The 25,912-nt window shown below is 41.4% G+C and overlaps 1 protein-coding gene and 1 non-coding gene across 2 annotated transcripts in view; one reads left to right on the forward strand and one right to left on the reverse strand.

Annotated features, from left to right (window-relative positions):
* The window catches only part of dysf (dysfusion), a 612,128-nt gene extending 598,750 nt beyond the window's left edge, over positions 1-13,378 (reverse strand). Inside the window, exon 1 of the mRNA XM_067137734.2 lies at positions 13,186-13,378. Within this exon, the coding sequence (XP_066993835.2) occupies positions 13,186-13,378 (193 nt within the window). The remainder of the gene's footprint in view (positions 1-13,185) is intronic.
* On the forward strand, positions 11,399-11,517 carry LOC136858873 (5S ribosomal RNA). Its single transcript, XR_011017742.1, has one exon. It is a non-coding gene; the product is annotated as a 5S ribosomal RNA (ribosomal RNA).
* Positions 13,379-25,912: the final 12,534 nt, after the last annotated feature.

The following is a 25,912-nucleotide window of genomic DNA, read 5'->3' on the forward strand; positions in this document are numbered from 1 at the left end:
GTTAATTTTTTTAAATGTTATTTGCTTTACGCCCCACTAACTACTCCCTTACGGTTTTCGGAGACGCCGAGATGCCGGAATTAGTCCCGCAGGAGTTCTTTTACGTGCCAGTAAATCTACCGACATGAGGCTGACGTATTTGAGCACCTTCAAATACCTCCGGACTGAGGTAGGATCGAAGTTGGGGTCAGAAGGCCAGCGCCTCAACCGTCTGAGCCACTCAGCCCGGATAAAGTGATGTTTGAGAAAATCAAATGCCTTTTCAGTTCTTTGGATGTCTATATTAAAATCGGCCATCATGATGATTGATGCATCTTCCACATTATTACATTTGTTATTCTATACAACTGACCACGATGTATTCACAACGACAGCTACTCTCCAACTGAGCGCGCAAGTCAACACAGCGCCATCATATGATAAGATTATGCATGTGACGTCACAAATTTGGCACCAATTTTCCGTTACTTTGAAGCGCTATGTTTCAGTTTATCAGTTTTATTTTTGCAACAGGTATCCTCCTCTTTTATCTGTCAATTGAGACATTGAACATAACCGTAAGTAAAATCATCATCATCATCATCATCATCATCATCATCTGTTTACCCTCCAGGTTCGGTTTTTCCCTCGGACTGAGCGAGGGATCCCACCTCTACCGCCTCAAGGGCAGTGTCCTGGAGCTTCAGACTCTTGGTCGGTGGATACAACTGGGGAGTATGACCAGTACCTCGCCCAGGCGGCCTCACCTGCCATGCTGAACAGGGGCCTTGTGGAGGGATGGGAAGATTGGAAGGGATAGGCCAGGAAGAGGGAAGGAAGCGGCCGTGGCCTTAAGTTAGGTACCATCCCGGCATTCGCCTGGAGGAGAAGTGGGAAACCACGGAAAACCACTTCCAGGATGGCTGAGGTGGGAATCGAACCCACCTCTACTCAGTTGACCTCCCGAGGCTGAGTGGACCCCGTTCCAGCCCTCGTACCACTTTTCAAATTTCGTGGCAGAGCCGGGAATCGAACCCGGGCCTCCGGGGGTGGCAGCTAATCGCGCTAACCACTACACCACAGAGGCGGACGTAAGTAAAATACTTTCGGTGATATACACGTTCTACCCAAACACTAAAAGCGTCTTAAAAATTTGCTGTCCATTGTACCCGTTGTCGGGGAACGCAAGTCTACGTTAAAAAAAAAAAAATCTGTTCAAGCCACACTTCAGATGGCGAAAGTCTGTCTCTTACCTTGCGTACACGATGCCACTTTTGAAATTGCGTGTAATTTAGGTGTTCCACTAGATTCGAGTGGCATGTACAATTTGCCGAGTTGAACGACTGTTTACACAGGGATACTCAACTTTTCTTGTTCAACTCGAAGTTTACAAGCCATCTAATTTGCATCGGGGACGAATACCTTACTTTGCTTTTTTTTGTTTTTTTTTGTTTTTTTGTTTTACAATTAGCTTTACGTCGCACTAACACAGACAATTTTCCACATATTAAGGAGGATTATTGAGAGGACTCTAGAAAAGAAAGCTAGGTCCTGTATCGAATTAGCAACCGAGAAAAGAGGTTTTATGTCAACATCTGGTACGTTAATAAATACATCAATGGTAAATAACTCCTTCGGGATTCGAAAATGCAGATAAAATAACTGCTATATAACTTCCTGGATGTAGTCCAAAGACACTGACAACATCGGTCACAGACACCTTGAAACTATGTTGAATGTGACTTCACTTCCTCGGAGACGCAAGTCCCTAATAACTTCCATCTTAAATAATCTACATATATAAGATAAGAGTTTTGTCTGTACATTGATCAGAATTTGAAAAGAATGGTATTTCTGTATCGATCATGTCCACAGTAACAAGAAAATGCAGTTTTTACTTTTCCGTAATTTCTGTCTGTCTGTATGTATGTATGTATGTATGTATGTATGTATGTATGTATGTATGTACACGCATCACGAGAAAACGGCTTAAGAGAATTTAATAAAAATCGGCGTGTAGAGCCAGGGGGTGAGCCGCTACAATCTAGGCTATACATTATTTTATTCACCCTGAGTGAAATGGTAGTTTAGGGGAAGGCCTAAAATTCAATTATCAAATATTTATATTATTAGTGGTCATATCGATAAATACTACATAACTAAAGTTATCTAGAATTAATTCTGATCATTTACGTCTTATGCATTTTTACCGTACCGGCTATGATAACAGAGATATTCATGAATTTGAATTTTTGTTGCTAAGTCCATATCAACGCCGAGCCCCGACAAAGTGGGTAAACATAATTTAATGAAAATCGGTATATAGAGTCGGGAAATAAGAAACTGCAGTTTAAGCTATAAACAATGTTATTCACCCTGGGTGAAATATTAGTTTAGGGGAAGGCACCTAAAATTTAATTTTTAAATACCTATGTTCTTGGTCCTATGGAAAAGTACTACATAACAAAAGTTATAGAGAATATAATTTCCGATCATTTATGTTTTATTCAGTTTTACCGTACAGACTATGATAAGAGTGGTATTTCAGAACCAGAAGACAATAATGTGACGGCCTACAATATCGAAAGCGCGTAACATAGATCAACAATAACATTACACTGACCGTTGTTTGTTGTAATGTTCTTTGTCTCTTATGCTGTCATTAAACTCCGATAGATGGGATTACTGCTGCGTACCGAGTATAACAGCCTAACTGAATATTGGCGGGAAATAGCTGAGGAATTAGATAACTTTCTTCTTTAGCATGCCAATCCTGTGGTTCATACATTTTCTGATACTGCTGGTACGTAACACACTGGTTCATCATAGTATGCCAGCTATTCGATACCTACTCTGACGCGCTGTTTTGAATGAGCAGTGTGCGCACTTAAGTCAGAGGCTCAGTTAGTAATAGTAGGAGTAGTAGTATGAAGTGGTCTGGAATTACAATTTAGCCCTATTCCAAATTATAGTACCAGAATTCACTAAATAACTCAAAATTCAACCTTGAAAAGAGCCGTTTCTTAGGAAAAGCTTCTTCCTCTTCACTTTCATTAAATCTACATTAATTTTATTCCAAATTAGCAGCCAAGATGTGGTTTCTTCTCTGGCTTGGAGTAAAAATTGCCTCCACGTCAGATAGTTCTTTCCCCCGCCAGTGTAGTGAATTGAGATTTTCCGACTCATCAGGTACTCTCAGGAAGCCGATAAGTAAACGGGCATAGTTTTTGCCCAGGGACTATCCACTATTTGAACATACACCCCCCCCCCCCGCCGAAAAAAGGACGAAGATTGTTCATGGATCACGGATGTCTGCGTCTTGGTCATTCCAGCTCTGTAGCTTTGGACTGTTAGTTCGGCAGCATAGTACTGTTCGTTAAAAGTGAAAAAATGTGTGGTTTTTCATTTGATCGAGTATTTCATATGAAGGCATTGCTTTTAATCGCACCATTCCTACCGACGTCATTGTAATGACCCATGTTCATTTCAGTTGGGAAAACCACTAAGAGAGTCTTTCTGAGAATCTATAAAGGCAGGCTGAGAGTGAGTGTCTTCCATTATAATGAAAACTCCCCAACCTGATTGTGACCGACGGTAGGCAAGGTGGCCTACCATTACAATGAAAATTCCCTAACCCAGTCTTGATATGAGAAAATACGTTGGTGACTTGCCCGTCGTGCTTCTAGGGCAACGTTAAGAGCTATGCAACTTAATACAATCTTGCTCACAACGTTTACACTACCTAACCTAGAATTCTGTATACAATGTAGAATCCCGTAGCGAAGCATGGGTACATCAGCTAGTACCTCAATAAACTTAGAAGATGGCGCAACTAACCGCACTAAAGAAATTCAAGTTCGCAGGGAAGTAGCGTAGGGTTCGCGTTCATCCCTTCTGTTTAACTTGATAATTGACTTTCTATTAAGAGAACTTAATAATTCAGAGCTCGCATCTCAGTTTGGTAATGTGACAGTTCTGGCGTTTACTAATAGCATCAGCATCGCTTTAATATCGTAAAATGAAGAGTCAACTGTTCTGATTAATACTGCTGGTCAAACTCAAGTTGGCGTAATGCTGACTTCCTCTAAATCAAAAGCTTTAGTTGATGAAAGAGGAGAATTACAAAACATTGTTATTATAAGAAGTATAAGTGGCCTTCACATAGCTTCCATAAAACAAGGAAACCATCAAATACTTGGGTGTTACCTACGATGATGAAATCATCTTAGATGAAAAATAAGTCATTCGTATATGAAATAACAGCACATCAAACCTATAAATTCAACACTCCTTAAAACAGGCCAGAAAAGTATACAACTTGAATCAGTACATTAGTCTTAGTTTGATTTATCCACTGCAGTGTGGTTCTCTATCAAAAGATGTCGATAACATAATCAGAAGTACGAACTGCTCTTTATTGCTCTAGGGAACGTCCATGGCTTGGGCATTACAAGATCATCACGAGAAGCTTTCCTTCAACATATCAACATCTGCAATCGTCTCGACTCGATTGTTGATCCACTTCTGACTCAAAGAAGAAGCTTCAAGGATGAAATTCAAGTCAGCTTAAGAAACCTGGGTTTCAGTCCTCATGAAAAAGCTGGCGTCCGGAGTCTTCGGGAAAAGCTACGAAATCAACAGTTTAAGGAAAAAGAAAACTTGCCTCTCTGTGGTAGAATGATGCTTCAATTTCTGAGAAGCCAAAGTTAAACAATTGGATTTCCAACAAGAAAGGTCTATCACCCTCCCAGTGAACTATAGCCATGTAAATGAACTACAACTTAATAATAATAATAATAATAATAATAATAATAATAATAATAATAATAATAATAATAATAATAATAATAATAATAATAATAATAATGTTATTTGCATTAGGTCGCACTAACAAATTTTACGGTTTTGGGAGACGCCGAGGTGCCTGGATTTAGTCCCACAGTAGTTCTTTTACGTGCCAGTTAATCTACCGACACGAGGCTGACGTATTTGAGCACCTTCAAATACCACCGGACTGAGCTAGGATCGAACCTGCCAAGTTGGGTTCAGAAAGACAGCGCCTCAACCATTTGAACCACTCATCCCGGCAACTACAACTTTATCGAAGTCCGCAATGTCTCCGACAGCAGCCATGAAAGCTGTTGCCATCGTTGCCACGAGTCTGAAACCCTGCCTCATATTCTTGATTTCTGTTCCAAATGAAAACTGTCAAGAAATAATAGGCACCAGCTGGTCAGGAGTGGAACTGGCGAATGTCTGAAAGAGTCTGGCAAATTTTAAGTTTATGAAGAGGTTCATACATCTCTGCCGAAGGTTTAATTGAACGAGCTGACATCATAGCAATGAACAGGAAGCAGAACTTCGGCTTAGGAATTGACCCTATAATAATGTTTGAAGAAGGAGACACAAAGGGACGGGGAACTATTTCAAAATTATGTGTTATCTTTTTCTTTCATTTAGGCGTTATTATTGAACCTGAAAACATACCTTCACAAACTTTAAGGCACTCACTGCAGATTGTCAATCACCTTTTATATTCTGTACTTAAATAATGATAAATAAATTGCTCCTTATGGGGATAACTGCAACTGCGGGATTTCAATTTAAAAATACATAATCAGTATTGCAAGATGGAATATTTTAGCCCGAATTGAATATTTATTGCTTTTTAAAGTTCATAATGAAGCTCGCACCCCTGATCACAGGACAGCTATACCTTTCAAATTTCTCTCTCTACATATATATTTTGTAAACAAGTTGCTTTACGCCGCACCGACACACTGGTCTTATGGCGATGATGGGACAGGAAAGGGCAAGGAAGCGACCGTGGCCTTAATTAATGTACAGGCCCAGCATTCGCCTGGTGTGAAAATGGGGAAACCACGGAAAACCATCTTCAGGGCTGCGGACAGTGGGGTTCGAACCCTCTATCTCCCGAATACTGGATACTGGGCGCATTTAAGCGACTGCATCTATGGAGCTCGGTATATATACCTTTCAATTATCTCGATACAGAAAATAATGACTTAGTATCTTTCAACAATGACCGATTCAAATGTTGTTTTCCATTTTTTCACACGTGGCAAATGCTGGGGTTGTACCTTACTTTAGGCCACGGCCACTTCCTTCCCAATCCTACCCCTTTCCCACCCTTGCATCGCCGAAAAGCTTCAATGTGTTGGCACGATGTTAAACCACTAGCAACGAAAAGGTAGCTTTTCCTGTCCATTACTTCCAGAAATTATTTTTAATATGAAAAATATGTACTAATTATCAAAATTCCATAATACCGCTACCAAGTATGATTTAATTTTTTAAAAGTATTTCACCATGTTGTTGTTCTTAACGTATACAATGTTATGTTATGCAACTAATTGTTACAGGAAAAAGGAAGCTCTATTTAGGCCTTGTTCAAAATTTTCACCGAAATAAATTTAAATTTAATTTAATATAATCATGATTGGTTTATTTTTGTTGATATTTACAGTTCCATCCTTTAAAATACATGTTCTCGTTTAGTACTTTTAATTTGATGTATTGCCGCTGCTAACTGCGGGGCTGTTTAGTGAATGCAGTCCGACAGATAGGCTAATGATGATGATGATGATGATGATGATAAATAATGAATGCCCAAACATCGGAAGTTCCTGACTTCAAAATTATTTGGACTTGGTAGACTTGTTATAACATCTTCCAGCTCGGTGAGAAATGTACCAGGAAACTACCCTACTTCTTATTTCTCTAATATGCATTGTCAATGACTCCTGGTCTTTGCATGACAGGTGATGATGTAACTGTGTGGGGATCCGATCGGCCTTCAGGCTGAGGACTGAACACGCCTACTGGATCGTCCCCAACTAGATTCAATGTAATGCCATTTGTACAATGAGCTCGTCCATGATTGCTATAAACACAACAATAGAGTACTTTTATTGAGCAGTGCCAATTTCTCTGTATGCATGCCGGACTTAAAGCTGCTGTTAGCATGCCTGCAGACTCTAGATGGGGAATGCATCCATTTAAACGACGTACTCCTACCTTGGCGCTTCTTTTCTCTGCAGACCATTATACGTGTCCTGTATGGATAAATCAAGAGCTCTAATAACATCGTTGGCGGCTATTCAGTAACTGTCTCCTACAACTAAATCAAGTAGCTATAGGGTAGCAGCCACTGACAGCAAAGATTAAAGTTGATAGAGAAAGACACTGACCGTTCATTGGTAACGTGGTAACGTTTCCAATCAAAACCTTACCAACACATTTAAGAAGATAAGAGATCAGTGTCTGGTTTAAAACTTGAGTGGTGGTTTCCATTAGCTAGTGATAAAGATATTCTGTATATCCGGCTCCTTGAGTGAATGGTCAGCGTCGCAGAGGATGTCGTGTTTTTATTCCGGATTTGAGCCTTATCTGGTTAATTCCTCCGGCTCGGGGACTGGGTGTTCTTACTTCTTCCAGTACACCGAAACTTAACCCCTGGCGCTACAGCCCAGATGGGCATTGGTCTACCAAGCGACTGCTGCTCAGATATCGAGGTGATACATGTTCAACATGACGAATCCTTTTATATATCTACACCGGGACCAGTATTTCATCGTCAGATAGCTCCTCAATTGTTCTTCAGTAGACTGAGTGCACCTCAAACCAGCCCTCAGATGCAGGTCAAAATACGTTTTACGTTTCGTTCGTGTACTGTGTCACGCTCAGAATTTCGAGCGTCACATGGGAATGCATAGTAAGTTCAGCACAATAACTTTGCAACTATACAGTATATCCAACGACATTGAAAATATAGACTGCTAATCTGATGACCATCTTTGAATCTACTTGAATCACTGGCAGCCATGACACTTGAAGGCAAAACATATGTTTATTCCTCTGAATCTGACATAGAAAGGATCTGGAGAAGTTGTTGTGTGATGGAGTACAGTCTTTGAGAAGGCGTGCAAAGTTAAACTAAACGAACGAACGAACGAACGAATGAATGAATGAATGAATGAATGAATGAATGAATGAATAAATAAATAAATAAATAAATAAATAAATGTAGGCTATGAATTCAGTAGAATGAAGTCGGGCGAGGGTTAACCAAGAGAGGTGCGACAGAAATATTAATGGTGAAGCTGGTAGGATACCGTATGTGGAAGGAATCCTACACTCAGCCAGGGCTCCGGTGGTCTCAAGTTTAGAATCTGGGATTACGCCGTTAGTGGCCCCTTACGACAGGTAGAGGATGCCGTAGAGAAATTCTACGCCGCAACCAACGGACGTATGTGCTGCTTCTTGTACAGCAGCCATCGGATGCAAATCGAGCAGGCAGTGGTCTGTATCTTTCATGTCGTTGGGTAGGGGCGTCCGCCATTTTGTGTTGACTGTCGCGACGGAGTAAAGGGTAGACCTACCTCGCCACTCCGTTGTGATAGAGTGTTATTAGTGGTATGACGTCCGACTCGTTGGCTGAACGGTCAGCGTACTGGCCTTCTGTTCAGAGGGTCCCGGGTTCGATTCCCGGCCGGGTCGGGGATTTTAACCTTAATTGGTTAATTCCAATGGCCCGGGGGCTGGGTGTATGTATTGTCTTCATCATCATTTCATCCCCATCACGACGCGCAGGTCGCCTACAGGCGTTAAATAGAAAGACCTGCACCTGGCGAGCCGAACCCGTTCTGGGATATCCCGGCACTAAAAGCCATACGACATTTCATTTTTTTTCAGTGGTATGATTACAGTTATTTCGCAGAATTCTATCCTACTAGCTGGTATTGGCCACCATAACTTCGTGACCAGGTCAGTTGAAATAGGAACATTCTAGTAAATTTGAAAATGTCTAAATACATTCAGTCTGAATGGATCAGAAACTGCCGTGCACGCTTTCGGAGGGATATAAGGAAATCTGAGAAATGTATAAAGCCCAATACGTCTTGATGAGAACGTAGCACAAGAAAGTGGAGATGTCTGCACAGCAGGAGATACAGTAGAGCCCACCGCGCTTGTGGAACTTGTGGATGACGGAACAGTCTCTGAGGACCTCTCGCAGACTATCTCTGACTACCAGCAGCTCGCAGAAGAGGCACGTTAGGATTTGACAAGCTGCCACTAATAATACCAAAATAAATGGTCCGTTATTGGACATTATAAATTTTTCCAGCAAACTCATTTCTGGTTGCCAGCGTTTCGCCCTCGTGTGGTAGGTTGGGCTCATCAGTTGGTACCTAGCACACCTGGTACCTAGTGCACACCGTGGAGGCCACTGCGTAGGCTACTTGGAGCCACCGGCAGTGCCAATGCACTATGAGAGACCCTGTCCCACTACCAAACATTGATGCCTGCTTGACTATCAGATGATATTTACTCATTCCGGACAAATATTTCCGATTCCCTATAGGAATCAACATCTATACCAAGCTGCCACTAAGCAATTCGGTGTTGTGTTGTAGACGAAGATTGTCATTACAGTACATCTACTTCATTTCTGTCATAAAGATATACTCTACGCCATAAACGTTGCGGCCGTGCCTCCGAGGTGATGGCGGTGGTTGTTGTTTTAAGGAGAAGTACAACTAGGCAACCATCCTCTAATAACACTAATCAGAGGGGAAAATGGAAGGGGCCCGACACTTCGAAAAATTAAGGTATCAGGCAAAGGAAGACAAGGACCACTAAGGGTGTGAAAATGAGATACTCCCTAGGCCTCGTAAACCTAATAACATCGGGGGCGGAAAACAACAAGTGTTGTCCAAGGTCGGATAGTATTGATGAAAATGGGGAGCCTGACACAAGTAAGTGGAAGCAATTCCAGGACTCAGCTAAGGGCCCCATGTTCACCAACCCATGCTCCAAAGTTGGGAGCCATTTGGCCCCTTTTAGTCACCTCATAGACATGCAGGGAATACCGTGGGTTTTACTCTACAACCCGTCTATTTTTTTTTTTTTTTTGCTATAGTTTTACTCCGCACCAACTCAGGTTTTATGGCGACGATGTGCCACCATACTGTTTGGACTGTAAAGGAAGCGATCGTGGCCTTGATTCATGAACATTTGCCTCTTGCGAAAATGGGAAACTGCGGAAAACGGGCTGCCGACAGTGGGATTCGAACCCTAATCTCTCTAATACAAGCTCACAGCTACGTAGTCCAAACCACGCGCTCGGTCTGAATTATTGCAACACTCATTCAACGTGCAGTAGATATATCTACAAACGTCACTAGTATTGGAGAATGAGACAAATGATATGGGGAGGAGAAACAGGTTCTGCTTCTTTGCTTATATTGTCACTTGCTGTTACTAGAGGCCTGCTGATAGTTAATAAGGTAAGTGCGCCTATAATATTCACAACACACCACAGCACGCAAAAGTTATACATCACCCTATATAGGGTTGATGTCAGGAAGAGCATCCGGCTGTAAAACAAGGCCAAGTCCGCATGTGCTACACAGTTCTCAACCGCGATCCTCACCAGAGTTTTGGAAAACCGGCAAAGAAATGAAGAAATACATTTATTCTGGACAAAATATTACATTATCTCCTGTACGCTTCTTAAGCAGTAAAGAAATACAACATTAAAGGTCCTCCCTCTTAACCCTAATGAGCTGTGGAATGAGTGCATTGGCAAAAGAAACGGAAGGACTATTGTAGACGTGATGAAGATATCCTCGCAAATCTCATTTCGTTACTATAGGAAGAGAACAACTCCGAGGTCCCGTAGCTGAAACCACGATATCAACAGTCACTTAAAACTACAGGTCTTTTTTCTTTTCAAATAGCGACTAGAATAGAACACGAGATCAAAAGAACGTAGCAAATGTTGAACATTTCATATATTATTCAAAACCTATTGGCGCTCCCGTCTGAGGAATCGATATGATATTTGAGGACATCTTGGAACAGCCATCGTAGCTCAGTTAACAGTGCAGCGTAGAGCAGTGGTCCCCAACCTTTTCCAGTTCACTGCACTCTGTCCAAATGAACGTATCTCCATGGGGTCCTAGATCAAAGCATGTCTTTGATAGTGTGATTAGAAATTCATTAAAACTTTATTAGACACCGGTTTCTATTTTTGAGCACTAACTCTACACCGCGTGAAAATGTATCTACAAATACAACGTGCCGGGAAAGTTCGATGAGCTTCCAGAATAATCCAGAAACATTGATAATATTATTGCAGAACACTACCTGGAGAAGGCTTTAGCAAAGTCGATTACTGGTTGAAACACTACACTCTACCAGGACTGCAAGATGTCACATAGATAAAACAAAACATGTAGTTAACACCACAAGAACATAATAGTATATAACAGAATAGAATACTCCCATCCCCTAGTCCCGCATCGCCCGGAACTGGAGAGAGAGTAATCATTTATTGTAATCCGAATGATTTAATACATGCATGTATTTAACACTATAAGCAATGTAACAAACAGCCAACGGCCATACCATGTTGAATACACCGGTTTTCGTCCGGTCACCGCAGTTAAACAACATTGGGCGTGGCCAGTACTTGAATGGGTGACCGCTTGGGAACACCATGTGCCGTCGGCTCAATTCCTTTTTTTACGGCTCCATGGCTAAATGGTTAGCGTGCTGGCCTTTGGTCACAGGGGTCTCGGGTTCGATTCCCGGAAGGGTCGAGAATTTTAACCAGCATTGGTTAATTTCGCTGGCACGGGGGCTGGGTGTATGGGTCGTCTTCATCACCATTTCATCCTCATCACGACGCGCAGGTCACCTATGGGTGTCAAATCAAAAGACCGGCACCTGGCGAGCCGAACCTGTCCTCGGACACTCCCGGCACTAACAGCCATACGCCATTTCATTTCTTGTAACAAACATACATTAGCAAATCGTGCTGTTGAACAAATCCAACTAGTCACAATTTGTGGGCCAATGAGCATCATTCTTGCTGGTTTTTTTTTTTTTTTAAATCTTCAACACTGTCGTCGTCAGTTTCTTCTCTATACTGATTTTCACTCAATGCTTTGTTTTTAACAGCGACCACTAACACTCAGTTTCGCACATATAAGACGTCACAAATCCTAATTAATATGATAAATATGATCTGATCATTCCTGCTTGGAAAGGAATATTCATTCACTATTGATGTATAACTAAACTTCAAATCACTTTTTAACGTATTTATTTTACAGACTATTCACACTTATTGACAGCGCGCTCTCATTATTTCAGTCTTAACTAACTAACCTCATGGCACTACAGCCCTGAAGGGCCTTAGCCTATCAAGCGACCGCTGCTCAGCCCGAAGGCCTGCAGGTTACGAAGGGTCGTGTGGTCAGCACGACGAATGCTCTCGGCCTTTTCTAGACCGGGGCCGCTATCTCACCGTCAGATAGCTTCTCAATTGTAATTGTAATTGTAATTGTAATCATGTAGGCCCTAAGATCCAGGTAAAAATCCCTGACCTGGCCGGGAATCGATCCCTGGGCCTCCGGGTAAGAGGCAGGCACGGTACCCCTAATACCACGGGGCCAGCTTATTTCAGTCTTACAACAATTAGTTATTGTTCAATAAGTGACAGTCTATTTTTAATGAGTAAAACTTTCAATTGATTTAATTTTTAAACAGTAAGTGTACACCACGTAAAACATCTAAAAATAACTCCGTGGCTCAGGCGGCAGCGCGCCGGCCTCTCACCGCTGGATTCCGAGGTTCAAATCCCGGTCATTCCATGTGAGATTTGTGCTGGACAAAGCGGAGGCGGGACAGGTTTATCTCCGGGTACTCCGGTTTTCCCTGTCATATTTCATTCCAGCAACACTCTCCAATATCATTTCATTTGTCATTCATTAATCATTGCCCCAGAGGAGTGTGACAGACTTCGGCAGCCATCACAATTCCTATCCTCGCCACTAAATGGGGACTTCATTCACTCCATTCCTGACCCGGTCGAATGGCTGGAAACAGGCTGTGGATTTTCACAACGTATGGAGAAAGATCGACAAGCTTCTAGAACAAACTAGAAACGTAGATAATTTTCAGAAACACTGTCTAGTGGAGGCCTTAGCAAAGTTGGTTACTAGTTAAGATAGTGGGTCGCATCCTATTGCATTGCTTTGGAAAATAAGTGAAAATGTAGTACTATTTCTTGGCGCTCTAGTGGGGAAACTGGGGCTCCTCCAGGACGTCGCGGAATACACTTTGGGAATTGCTGGCGTAGGGAATAGTGTCACGGATGAATAGTATGTGTCCTACCTTGCTGGAAGTAGTTGGCCTTCCGCACGTAGACACACACGAGCGCCATGAGCTGTAACTGAGACAAGCGCTGCCTCGTTGATGGTGGCAGAGGAAGGAGGTCTCGGAGATTCGCGATCTCGGCGTTGATGAGATCGCGGCGCAGCTTACTGGCGCCCTTGGTCGACTTGGTGGCGTCGAACCTGAAATACATTTTCTATTTACATTCCAACATTCAACAGCATCGCTACAGCAGATTTAATTTATTGTTTTTATAAAGGAATACTTATTCCTCTTAACGCTAAACACAGGGGAAAGAGTTCAATCAATCAATCAATCAATCAATCAATCAATCAATCAATCAATCAATCAATCAATCAATCAATCAATCAATCAATCAATCAATCAATCAATCAATCAATCAATCAATCAATCAATCAATCAATTACTACTGTTCTGCATTTAGGGCAATCGCCCAGGTGGCGGATTCACTATCTGTTATTTTCCTAGCCTTTTCTTAAATGATTGCAAAGAAATCGGAACTTTATTGAACATCCCCTTGGTAAGTTATTCCAATCCCTAACTCCCCTTCTTATAAATGAATATTTGCCCCTATTTGTCCTCTTGAACTCCAACTTTATCTTCATATTGTGATTGTTTCTACTTTTAAAAACACCCCTCAAGCTAATTCGTCTATTAATGTCATTCCACGCCGCCTCTCAACTGACAGCTCGGAACATACCACTTACATTACAAATCAATAAATCATCCTCTCTTAATTTTAATTAAAAGAGTAGAAGTGTCATGCCCCTTCCTCTTTCTTCTATGATTAGAGAAGAAAGTATATAATGGTGATAATGTTTGTTTAAAGGTAAATACAAAGGCAATATTTCCCTTTTAACTAAAATCATAGAAGATAAAACAATAATCACCACCACTGCGAACTTTCACGGCGTGTGATGGTGGTGGTGATTAGTATTTAAGGAGAAGTACAACTAAGCAATCATCCCCACTTAACACTAATCAGAAGCGAATAAGGAGGAAGTCAAGTCTTTCAAGGAAGAAGGTATCATCAAAAGAAAGGAACAGGCTACGAAGGACATGAATATCGCACCTGTGTGTGTCGGATCCATAAGACTCACCAGCCCTTACTCCCACTGCAGTGGTGACGATTATTGTTCGAAGTACAACTTGGCAACCACCTCTTAATTCTAATCAGAAGAGGTCCAGCATTTCGAGGAATGTGGATATCGGATAAAGAAAGGAATGGTCACGAAAGGGGGTAAAATGTAAGATTACTTAGCCCAGGGATGGCAAACCTTTACTGAGTAGCGTGTCAATTAAGGTCTTGTTTATAACTTTTTTTCTGCCTAGTGTGCCATCGGTTCTTTTCCTTTAAAATCATTACGAAACACCCTCATTTGACTTCATTTAGGTATTTGATTGCATTATATAAAAATCAATTCGACTGCCAGTTTCATGATTTTATTTTTCGAATATCACTGAAAATTATATTTAGAAAACAGATGTATTTTTAGAATAAGGCATCTTTTTGCTTTAACCTAATAAAATTTGCAATATATATAGCCATAGAATTAACAGAGACATACTAGATTTCCGACCTATTTATTACATGTTTTAAAAAATGTTAGTATGTTGTCTGACGTGCCACAAGAGTCGCGTTCGCGTGTCACCGAGTGGCACGCGTGCCATAGGTTCGCCATCCCTGAGTCCTAGGCTAATACCGTCGGAGTCGCAAGAGAACAAGAGTTGATCAACGGAGGTCAAGATAGGAAAGATGAACCTGGAATAAAAGTAAAAGAAAACTCGTGTCCTCATCGCGAGGTGGTGCAGCTCTTTTCAGGCACACCCCTGTTGGAGGTGAGCTGCATGTACCATTGTAACCACGTACCAGCCTTCCTGCCATTCTTAAATTTCTGGCAGTACCGGGAATCGAACGCGGAGCCCCGAGGATAGCAGTTAATAGTGCTAACCGTTACGCTACGGAGGCGTACACGTACCTGGCATAAGCCAGTGGAAACAATACCAGACTCCGCTAGGGTCCACAAGGTCGCCAACCCACTCTCCCCAAGTTGAGAGCCCTTGGAAACACACCATCTAGTCACTTCTTACGACAAATGTATGTATGTATGTATGTATGTATGTATGTATGTATGTATGTATTTACGTACGTATGTTGAATATTCGTTCCGAAGGCTGGATGAAACCTCAACAGCTCCGCTGTCAGCTGTCATAGATGTCCTAGACATCACTGAAGAGGGAAATGAGGAGTAAGGTAGTTTTCTGTTACTTTCATCATCGAGCCAGAAGTTGCTATTACATATTAATCTAAGAAATGCAAGTACCAACCGACCCTATGAGATCATTTTCACATCATTGGAAACAACGACTGGCTGCACAAGGAATGGCATTACTCATATCTCAGTCACTTCCATGCTAATGCCAGGACAAGACTGAGACAGGTCCATGAAAGTAACAAATTTGTTCTAGCCTACATTAGAAGACATAGTCAACTCGCCAGCAAAGGCATAGAAAGGGGATATCATGGCGGTATATTTTTTTCTTCGCCCCCAACAGGGCTCAATAAACCTTCGTCTACAATACTATGATTGTCTGACGATAAGTCGCTTGGATGAGGGGTAAGGGGTGCGAGGGGGCAAGCATAGCAGCTGCACATGCGGCAATCTCAAGTCTCAAGGCCTGACAGTAAACATCTGTTCTATCAAAAATAAGGTTCCTAAAAGGAGACCATAATTTAGTTTCATCGACTGCAAATGTTAAAACATTTAAGCTCTTTAAATAGTGAAATTACCAGCGTTTAGCCCCAGTGTAGCAGTGGGCTCATCAGTTGGATTGTTACACCTCTCCAGGACGCTGGCGGCTAGTGCGCAGTTGAGATATCACTGCAAGACTCCTGTGTAGGACAATGCAGTGACAGTGCACTCATGTGCCTCCACTTGTATAAAAGCCTGCCTTTGACCTTTATATTGAAAACTAGCTGATGTACCCGTGCTTCGCTACGGGATTCTCAGAAAGACTGACTTTGTGGTTTTCCTAACTGAAATCAACATAGGTCATTACAAAAACGTAAGTATGAATATAGCGAATAAAAGCAATGCTATCATATAAAATATTCGATCAAATGGAAAGCCGCACGTTTTATCACTTTTAACGAACAGTGCTGCGGTTAGATTGCGGTGCCAATCTAATAGTCCAAAGTTCCAGAGCTGGGATGACCAGGACGCAGATTGCCATGAACACTCATCTGCCATTATTCCGTTAAATATGCACACTGTTCATTACAATCAGTGCCTCAGAGTAGGGATTGAATAGCCCGAATGCTATGATGATCCAATGTGTTACGTACCAGTAGTATCAGAAAATTTATAAACCAGGGGAATGGCATGCTAAAGGAGAAAGTTATCTAACTCCCCAGCTACCTCCCATCAATATTCAGGCAGGCTGTTACATTCTGTACGACTGGGCGAGTTGACTGTGTGGTTAGCGGTGCGCAGCTGTGAGCTTGCATCCGAGATATAGTGGATTCGAACCCCATTGCCGGCAGTGCTGGTATTCTGTGGTTTCCCACTTTCACACCACTCACACATTAATTAAGGCCTAAGGCACTCCTAGCCCTTTCCTATCCCATTGTCGCCATAAAAGCTATCTATGTCGGTGCGACGTAAATCAAATAAAAAATACTCTGTACGCAGCAGTAATCCTATCTACCGGAGATGTGGGGCAACAGAAGACACAAAGCACATCACGACAAACAATGGTCCATGTAATGGTATTGTTGATCAATGTTATGAGCTTTCTATATTGTAGGCCTTCACATTTAGTTTTCTTTCAACTCTGTGATTTGTAAAATATTTTATACCGTAAACTGTAGTTTCTTATTCTCCAAATTTACACGCCGATTTTCATTAAATACTGTTTACCCATTTTCTCGTTACTCGGTGCTGATATGGACTTAGTAACAAAAATCCAAATTCATGAATATCTTTGTGATCATAGCCAGTACGGTAACAATGTATAAGACATGAATAATAGGAAATTTAATACTATATAACCTTAGTTATGTAGCATTCATCGATTACACTTCTAATAAGAAATATTTGAGAATTACATTTCAGGCCTTCCACTAAACTACCATTTCACTCAGCGTGAATAAAATAATTTACAGCCTAGAATATAGCAACGTATTTCCTGACTTTACATACCGATTTTCATCAAGATAGGACTACTAATAACAATATTTGAGAATTAAATTTTAGGCCTTCCCCTAAACTACCATTTTTCTCAGCGTGAATACAATTGTTGATAGCCTAGATTGTATCAACTTATTCTCCAACTTTGCATACCCATTTTCTTTAAAATACGACCACTAATAACATAAATAGTTGAGAATTCAATTTTAGGCCTTCCCCTAAACTACCATTTCACTCAGCGTGAGTAAAATGATTTATAGCCCAGATTGTAGAGGCTCATCCCCCGACTTCACATACCGATTTTCATTAGACCACTAATAACATAAATAGTTGAGAATTCAATTTTAGGCCTTCCCCTAAACTACCATTTCACTCAGCGTGAGTAAAATGATTTATAGCCTAGATTGTAGAGGATCATCCCCCGACTTCACATACCGATTTTCATTAAATTCTCTTCAACCGTTTTCTCGTGATGCGTGTACATACATACAGACAGACAGACAGACAGACAGACAGACAGACAGACAGACAGACAGACAGACAGAAATTACGGAAAAGCAAAAAGTGCATTTTCTTGTTACTATGGACATGACCGATACAGAAATACCATTATTTTCAAATTCTGAGCAATGTACAGACAAAACTCTTATTTTATATATATAGATAAGGTTCCTAGAAGGAAACCATAATTTAGTTTCATCTATTGCGTCTTGGCAAGGTGCAAGCATTCCAACTGATGAGCCCACTGCTGCACTGGGGTGAAACGCTGGTAATTTCACGAAGCCTGAAGAGCTTAAAACATCTGTTCTGTCCGCGGTGATTCTTGCGAACTGAGGTGCTGTTAAGTTTCAAAGTGGTAGTGCAATTGTGATTTAATTACACATTTACTGCAAGTACTGCGTAATTAACAGTTTAATAATGAGCATGCATCTGTGTTTCAGACAGCCCGCACTAATGTTTGTAGCATAGTGTAGTATCTGTTACTCGTACCGTACCTACAAGCTGCGGCGACTTCTCGTCACACGCACATAGTAAGTACACGGGACTCATAATCAGTATGTCCCAATCACCTTACACAAAATAGAAAAACGTTCTGAACTCAGCTCGTAGCCTTTGGTCTTCATCCATATCCCCTACATAGACCTATAAAGATAGGCCTTGTAACAAGGAAGTTGGTCATCCTTTCCAATCATTGTTTATAACATAATAATTACTATTGTTACCGTGAACTCCATGGCACATAGGTCGGGCAGTTTGAGAAAACAAACAGGTATTTTAGGGCGGGAGGCTAACCTTAAGGTCGTCTAGGGAGTAATACTCAATGCAGATCACTCCTTAGCTGACCGACTGAGTAAGCAAAACAAACTACACCCAGACGGGTTAGTTAATAGACTACTTTTGAGCGGTCGGCTAGTCCTCCAAAATGATTACGAACATTACACTGTACACTAGTTTTATTTATATCCACAACAAATCAGAGGAAACAAATTCTTCAAAGCACAGAGATAAGAATTGCCATTACCATTATTAATTAGTGTGCTCTCAAGGGGGGTTGAGGGTGGGGGCGGTAGAATACACCCACGGTCTTCCCTGCCTGTCGTAAGAGGCGACTAAAAGGGGCTCCAGGGGCTCTGAACTTTGGAGCGTGGGTTGGCGTCCACGGGGCCCTTAGCTGAGTCCTGTCATTGCTTCCACTTACTTGTACGGGGCTCCTCACTTTTATCTATCCTATCCGACCTCTCTTGGTCAACTCTTGTTCTTTTCAGACCCCGACGCTATTAGGTTTGCGAGGGCTAGGGAGTCTTTCATTTTCATGCCCTTCGTGGCCCTTGTCTTCTTTTGGCCGATATCTTCATTTTTCGAAGTGTCGGACCCCTTCCATTATTTCACTCTGATTAGTGTTATATAGAGGATGGTTGCCTAGTTGTACTTCCTCTTAAAACAATAATCACCACCACCACCTCTCAAGGGGGGGGGGTAAAATACAGTGCAATTATCAGCTCTATAACGAACACCGAGTTACAGTACGTGTTTTTAAATATGGACATTTACTAACTCAATCATAACATTGCTATTACCCTTAAGGGGAAGTACATAAAAATAATCATCCCTTAATACTAGATAGAATAGATCTGACACTTTAAATGACGTGAAGTTACCTCGCAAACCAGGTTCATTCGAGAACAAGAGTTGAGCTGGGAGGTCGTATAGGAAAGATAGAAGTTAGCAGTGCTAGATTCAGCTAGGAGTCCCAGAGTCGCCAAAATCCAACCCCAAGTTGAGAGCTCCAGAAGTCTCCCTGTTAGTCACCTATTATGTTGGGGAGCGGATACCGTGAATGTATTCTATGCTACCGCATTTCGTTTAGGAATTGTCCGGTGTGCTTTAGTCAGAATATCGCCTCTGGGTTAGTATTTTATGCGTCTGACTGCAGTCAGAGTGGCTAAGCGATCGAATCGCCATCTTGCTCTGGATTTTCTAATATACGTATTTTGATATTTTTTCAAATGATTATTTTGGTCTTTGTTTAAAAATCGCATTCCATCTCTCCGTGTTGAAAGGTGGAGGTACAGCTCAATGGATGAATGTGACATTTTCTGTGTATTATTTTCTATACAGAATAGCATTTCCCCTTAATGAAATAATTATTTAGAAATTTATTATACTGGCTGAGATATACCATTTAACGTCAGTGAGTTTTGGAACCATTTTTTTATCTTTGGCGAGTTTACCTGTTGTTTTCTCAAGTTCTACTTTTCAAATTTGGTTTCTTTGATAAACAGGACAATTTGTGAGATATCTGTGCGAAATTTTCTTTGTTTGTTTGTTTGTTTGTGTTTGGTGTCTTAACAATGTGAATGATCATTTTCGCATACTTATGAGGTCATAAATAAAAAACAGTTGAAATAAAATATGCAACGATAAAAAAACAAATCAGACACTTTTTTCAAGGTACTTCAATTGTTTTAGTGCACATTGTTAACACAGATATTGTAAACATTTTAAAATAACAAGCACGTAAATATCTATAGATTTATGAAATTTATCAGAGAAGTGCTTCATGACTGCATACTTTTCAACATTCTGAAAAAAATGACTAAGAGTGACAGTTTTAAAATTAAATATGCATTCTAAATTATGAGTATGTTTTCTGCAAGCATATTTTATTCCATTTCCATAGGACATATAGATACTGAGAATTTCCATATCAAATATCACCCAATTTTTACTGTGGGAAAGGTGTATGTCCGACATTAAAATCACTCGCTATTAAATAAAATACCGTGTAATGACTGGAACTTGCAAAACATCACGTGAAATAAATTATATACCACATTTTATTTAAAAATCTAACATTCCATCCAGCCAGAGGCTGCCAGGAGTAGCTACATACATAGTTTGGAATTTCCAAGAAATTTAAAGCTATACATTGCGCAGTGAGCACAAACCATTTTGGTGTTCTTCTTCTTGCTTCTACCAACAGCATAATCATTTCTATATTTGTGATCATGGTGGTGGTAGTGGTGGGGGTGGTGATGGTTATTGTTTTATGAGGAATAACAAACGGGAAACCATCCCCTAAAACTAATCACAGGAAGAAAGGAAAAGATCCAATCCTCCGAAAAAGAAGGCAAAAGACAGGGAAGGGTGACTAAGTGCTTGAAAGTGAAAGACTCCCTAGGTCTTCCAAATGCAATACCGTCTGGATCGTTAAAAAATCAAGATTTGACCAAGGGATGTCTTATAGGAAAGGTGATAGCGACGAGCTTGGCACAAGTTAGTGCAAACTATGCCAGGTTCAGCTAGGACTCCGAGGTCGTCAACCAACGCTCCCAAGTTGAGAGGCCTTTTAGTCACATTTTGCGACAGGTAGGCTGTACCAAATTTGGAAGAGAAGAGATCAATTACAATAAGTGAGAAAGTATCTGTGGTCCGATAACCATCTCAACCCGCCCCCGACCGCAATTGTTCATAGCGATCTCGGAACGGTCGCTGAGTCTGGCTTCGTTTCCACTTGCCTGTGTCAGGCTCCTCTCTTTCATTTTTGTATTCGACCCATTTTGGTCGACATTTATTGTCTTCTGACCCCGCCAGTATTAGAGCTGCAAGGCCTAAATTGCAGTGGGGACTTTACGCTGCTTTGTTTAAAAGTAAATCGAGACAATCTCCTTCTGTTTCCTTCACGATTAGTGCTATGGGAAATTGATAGTCCTGTTGCTTTTTCTCTTACAATAACAATAACCACAACCGCTCGCATGATGAACACATCAGGACTGCATCCTGAATCAAAGATAAATTTGATGTACTGTGATGACAGACTCCAGAGCGACGCTAGATTAATTATTTTCGAAACATAGGGTGCACAGATAAAAGACGAGGTTACTTTGTTAAGATCAGAGATTGTAATTTGGTGTTGCCGGGTGGGCCTTGCAGTCGTACTGTATACGGCTCATTTCACTATGAAAGCCTTCGGGCTCTTAAAGAAATGTACTCTTTGCATTCCACCCACTACGTCACCACCGTTACATTGTTTAGAGAAAGGAAAGAGGACCAACCATTCTGAGAGGAATGCCTAATCCAAAGTAGATCCAAAATAATAAATCTGCCATGTAGCATAAAGACTTTCATTTGGAACTACTATTTTCCAGCTGTCTATCATGACCATAGACATCGTGGTCATAGGCATGGGTCCTTTAGTTTTACGCGGAGTCTGAACCATAGAGATGTGAATTTTCATTTCAAAAAATTCCACATTATTTCGCCGAAATTCGAACCGCGGCTGATGAAATCAAACTCAGAAGTGATGTACGCAAATATAACACCAGATCTCTTAACAATACCGACGTACGACTACCGTACATCGTCATGCATACAAATGGTATACCATTTCCTTAAGCAGTAATAAGTTGCCCTCGGACATAAAAACAACTACCGTTCGGTATATATGCAAATCATACATCCTGTTTTTCTAGTAAAGGAATACCTTTGTCGTTTATGAGTTTATTATGTATTGAAATTATATATTATTCTGAAGATACCGTTTGTATGCACATTTATTGTTTTATTTTCCTCTCCACTGTCTGTTATATGTAAAATAATTACTGAATAAATTCTATTGTATTCTAAAGAAACAATCTGCCAATAGACAAAAAGTTTCCTCGGGTCATTGTTGATACTTTCCTAAATTAATTTGAAATATTTTAATAGTAACTGAGAAAATGCATTAAACACTATCTTTGAATTAATGTGCATCTTCTCAAAACAATCATTTTCAATTTCATACAGGTCTTCTAGCTGACAAAACAGACGTTTTTGATATATATAATACTCTATTGTTGATGATTTTTGTTTCAAGGGAGAAGAGCAAGAGATTTTAGTCCTTCTCAACATGTTTCATATGAGAATGAAGAAGAGTTTTGATTCTTCGAAGAATAAGAGATGATGACTATACTGCTCTAAAGGGAAGTGCAACTAGATAACCATTTTATTTGACCTCCAATCAGAGAAGGAAGGAAAAAAGGGACAAACAATTCGCAGAATAAAGGCACCGGGAAAAGAGAGAGGACCACTATTCCAGGAATGAAGGTGCCTAGAAAAGAAAGAGGACAAACCACTAGCAGAATGAAGGTACCGGAAAAAGAGAGGGGACCAACCACTCTGATGTTGAAGGTACCGAGAAAGGAAAGAGGACCAACCATTGTGAGATGAAGATACAGAGAAAAGAGAGGGGACCAGCCATAAAGCTACCGCGAAAAGAAAGGGACATACCCCCAAGAATGCCGAAATGGAAAACTCTCTAAACCTCGCAACGTTAATATCGTAGGGGACAGAAGAGACCGAGAGCTGAACAAGGAAAGTCGGGTAAGAAAGATGACCGTGAGTAGCCTGTCATAAGTGAGTTACCAAGCTGAAAGCCACTGGAGATATGAGGAAGTAGCACTTCTCGTAACGCTGTTCAGAGGAGATATGAAAAAGATCCTTTGAAAGAGTGAAAGGATCACTAGAGGGATGAAGGGGTCAAGAAGGGCGTGAAAATAGACGTAAGCCTCATACTGTCGGGGTTGGAAGTGAACAAGAGCTGACCAAGGAAGGTCGAATAGGAAAGATGAAAGCGAGGAGCTGATACAAGTAACTGGAATGACAAGCAGGGAATATCGTGGATATATTCTACCGCCCCCAGGTACAGAGGAAAAAGTGAAAGGCCATAGGAATGTATTTAAGAGAAAGTACATTTAGGCACCTAGCCACAAAAGAAAGGAAAAAAGGTATGGTACGTCGAAGACGTGATAGAAATAGAAGGGCCACGAAGGGTATGAAAATGAAAGGTTTCCTACGCATCGCAAACCTAATACCTTTGGGGTCAGAATAGAACAAGAGTTGACCAAGGGAGGTTGATAGGGAAAGAAGAAACTATTGTACGCATACTTTTTAGTGATTGATTTTTGTACTGGGTTGAGGAGTAAGAAGGGAGCACTGCCGGTTCCGGTAATACTGCCAATTGAATGGAAATGAAATCTGAATTGAATCGATAATATGATCGATCGATATGAATTTTCTAAACCTTTATTATCTTACGCCAACAACTGTGTCACACACACAATATATAATATTATATAACATTTCTCGATGCGAAACTTGTTCCAGTTTGGCTTTGCTGTGTAAACAACAACAGTACGAGTACGTAAAGTGTACGCCAGATGTCGCACGGCAATCATAAGCGATTCTTAGTTTGTGTTTCAAAGGTTGCTAATACGAATCTCGAAGATAACCGAGGTCGACCGATTCAGCTCTAGGGTGTCCATCTATCACTAAAACGTGCGCGTACAATAAGTAACTTGGCACTAGTAGAAGGAATGCAAGGCTCAGCTAAAGGCCCTGTGAGTGCCAACCCATTCTCCCAAGTTGAAAGCACCTGGAGGTTACCCCTTTTAGTTGTGCCTTACGTTAGACAGGACACACTGTGGATATATTCTACCACCACAAATCAAAAGGGGAAAAACTGGAAGACTGTGAATGAATGTCGCAAGAACAGCTTGACTTGACGTAACTTATATGGTTGATGGATCGTGAGAACACCACATATCATCAACATTCTCCTCTAGGAAACCAGTGCACGTCCCAAGTTTTTTCTACCAGCCGCTTGCAGTTTTGTGTCAAATTCCTGACGAACAAGTTCCAGTAATTAACAGGTTTACATTCCTCACGGTAATTAGCGGCCTACACTTCGCTACTGCGTGGGTAATCAGCCACCACCTCCACCACCTCCACCCGTCCTTTCAGTATAACATGTTATCAACTACAAGTGGTGGTGATTGTTGTTGTGATGGGTAAAACAACGAATATATTATCTTCTGATATCTCTAAGGTGGTGGGAGTGATTATTGTTGTAAGAGGAAATAGGCTTACAACTGGGCAACCATCATCTAATAACACTAATCAGAGGGAAAAGTGAAAGGTGTCCGACACTTAGAAAAATGAAGGTATCGGCCGTTGAAAGACAAGGGCCACGAAGGGATTGAATGATAGACTCCATAGGCCTCGGGTGCTCTAATACCGGCGGGGTCAGAAAAGAACAAGAGTTGACCAGGGGAGGTCGCATAGGATAGATGAAATTGAGAATCCTGGCACTAGTAAGTGGAAGCAATGCCAAGACTCAGCTAAGGGACCCGTGATTGCCAACCCACGCCCCTAAGTTCAGAGTTCCTGGAACCCGTTTTAGTCGCCTCTTACGACAGGTAGCGGATACCGAGGGTATTATTCTACCGCCCTACCCACAGGGGGAAGTGAGGTCGGATAGGATAGATGAATGTGAGGAGCCTAGCACAATTGAATGGAAACAATGTCAGGATTAAGCTAAGGTTCCCTAGGTCACCAACCAACACCCCCAAGTTAAGAGTCCCTGGGGCCCCTTTTAGTCGCCTCTTACGACAGGCAGGGGTTACCATTGGTGTTATTCTGCTGCCCCCGCTCACAGGAAGATTTTAACGGGAAATAGGTAACCATCCCCTCTTCACAAGGGAAAGGAAGAGTTCCGACTTTGCAGGGAATGAAGGTATCGTTAAAAGAAAGGCAAGGGCCAAGAAGGGCGTGAAAATGAAAGTCCCTAGGACGCAAACAGAAAAATTTCGGGATCGGAGAAAACAAGTGTTGACCAAGGGAGATCGCATTGGAAGTGAGGACCCCGATACAAGTGGAAGTAATGTCTGGCTCAGTTAGCGGAACCACGCTCCCAACTTGAACGCCCCTGGTCCCCCTTTCATTCAACCCTTACGACAGATAGGGGATATCGTGGTTGTATTCTACTGTCCTACCCTCACGGGGTGTAGAGCTATGACCCCTGAGAGGTGGTAAAGACCTGCTCAGTTCATCTAGAAGGACGAGGGTGCGATCCCCGTCAGGAAGTCGAAAAATTTGCGTTTTCCACTTCTGTAGAGGCATATGGCCGCTTACACCAAGAATAAGTACCAGCTCGAACGTAGCGCTAACTACTTTATACCACTTACTTCCGAGGTAAC

The sequence above is a fragment of the Anabrus simplex genome, chromosome 1 (assembly GCF_040414725.1).
Source record: "Anabrus simplex isolate iqAnaSimp1 chromosome 1, ASM4041472v1, whole genome shotgun sequence".
Lineage (NCBI taxonomy): Eukaryota > Metazoa > Arthropoda > Insecta > Orthoptera > Tettigoniidae > Anabrus > Anabrus simplex.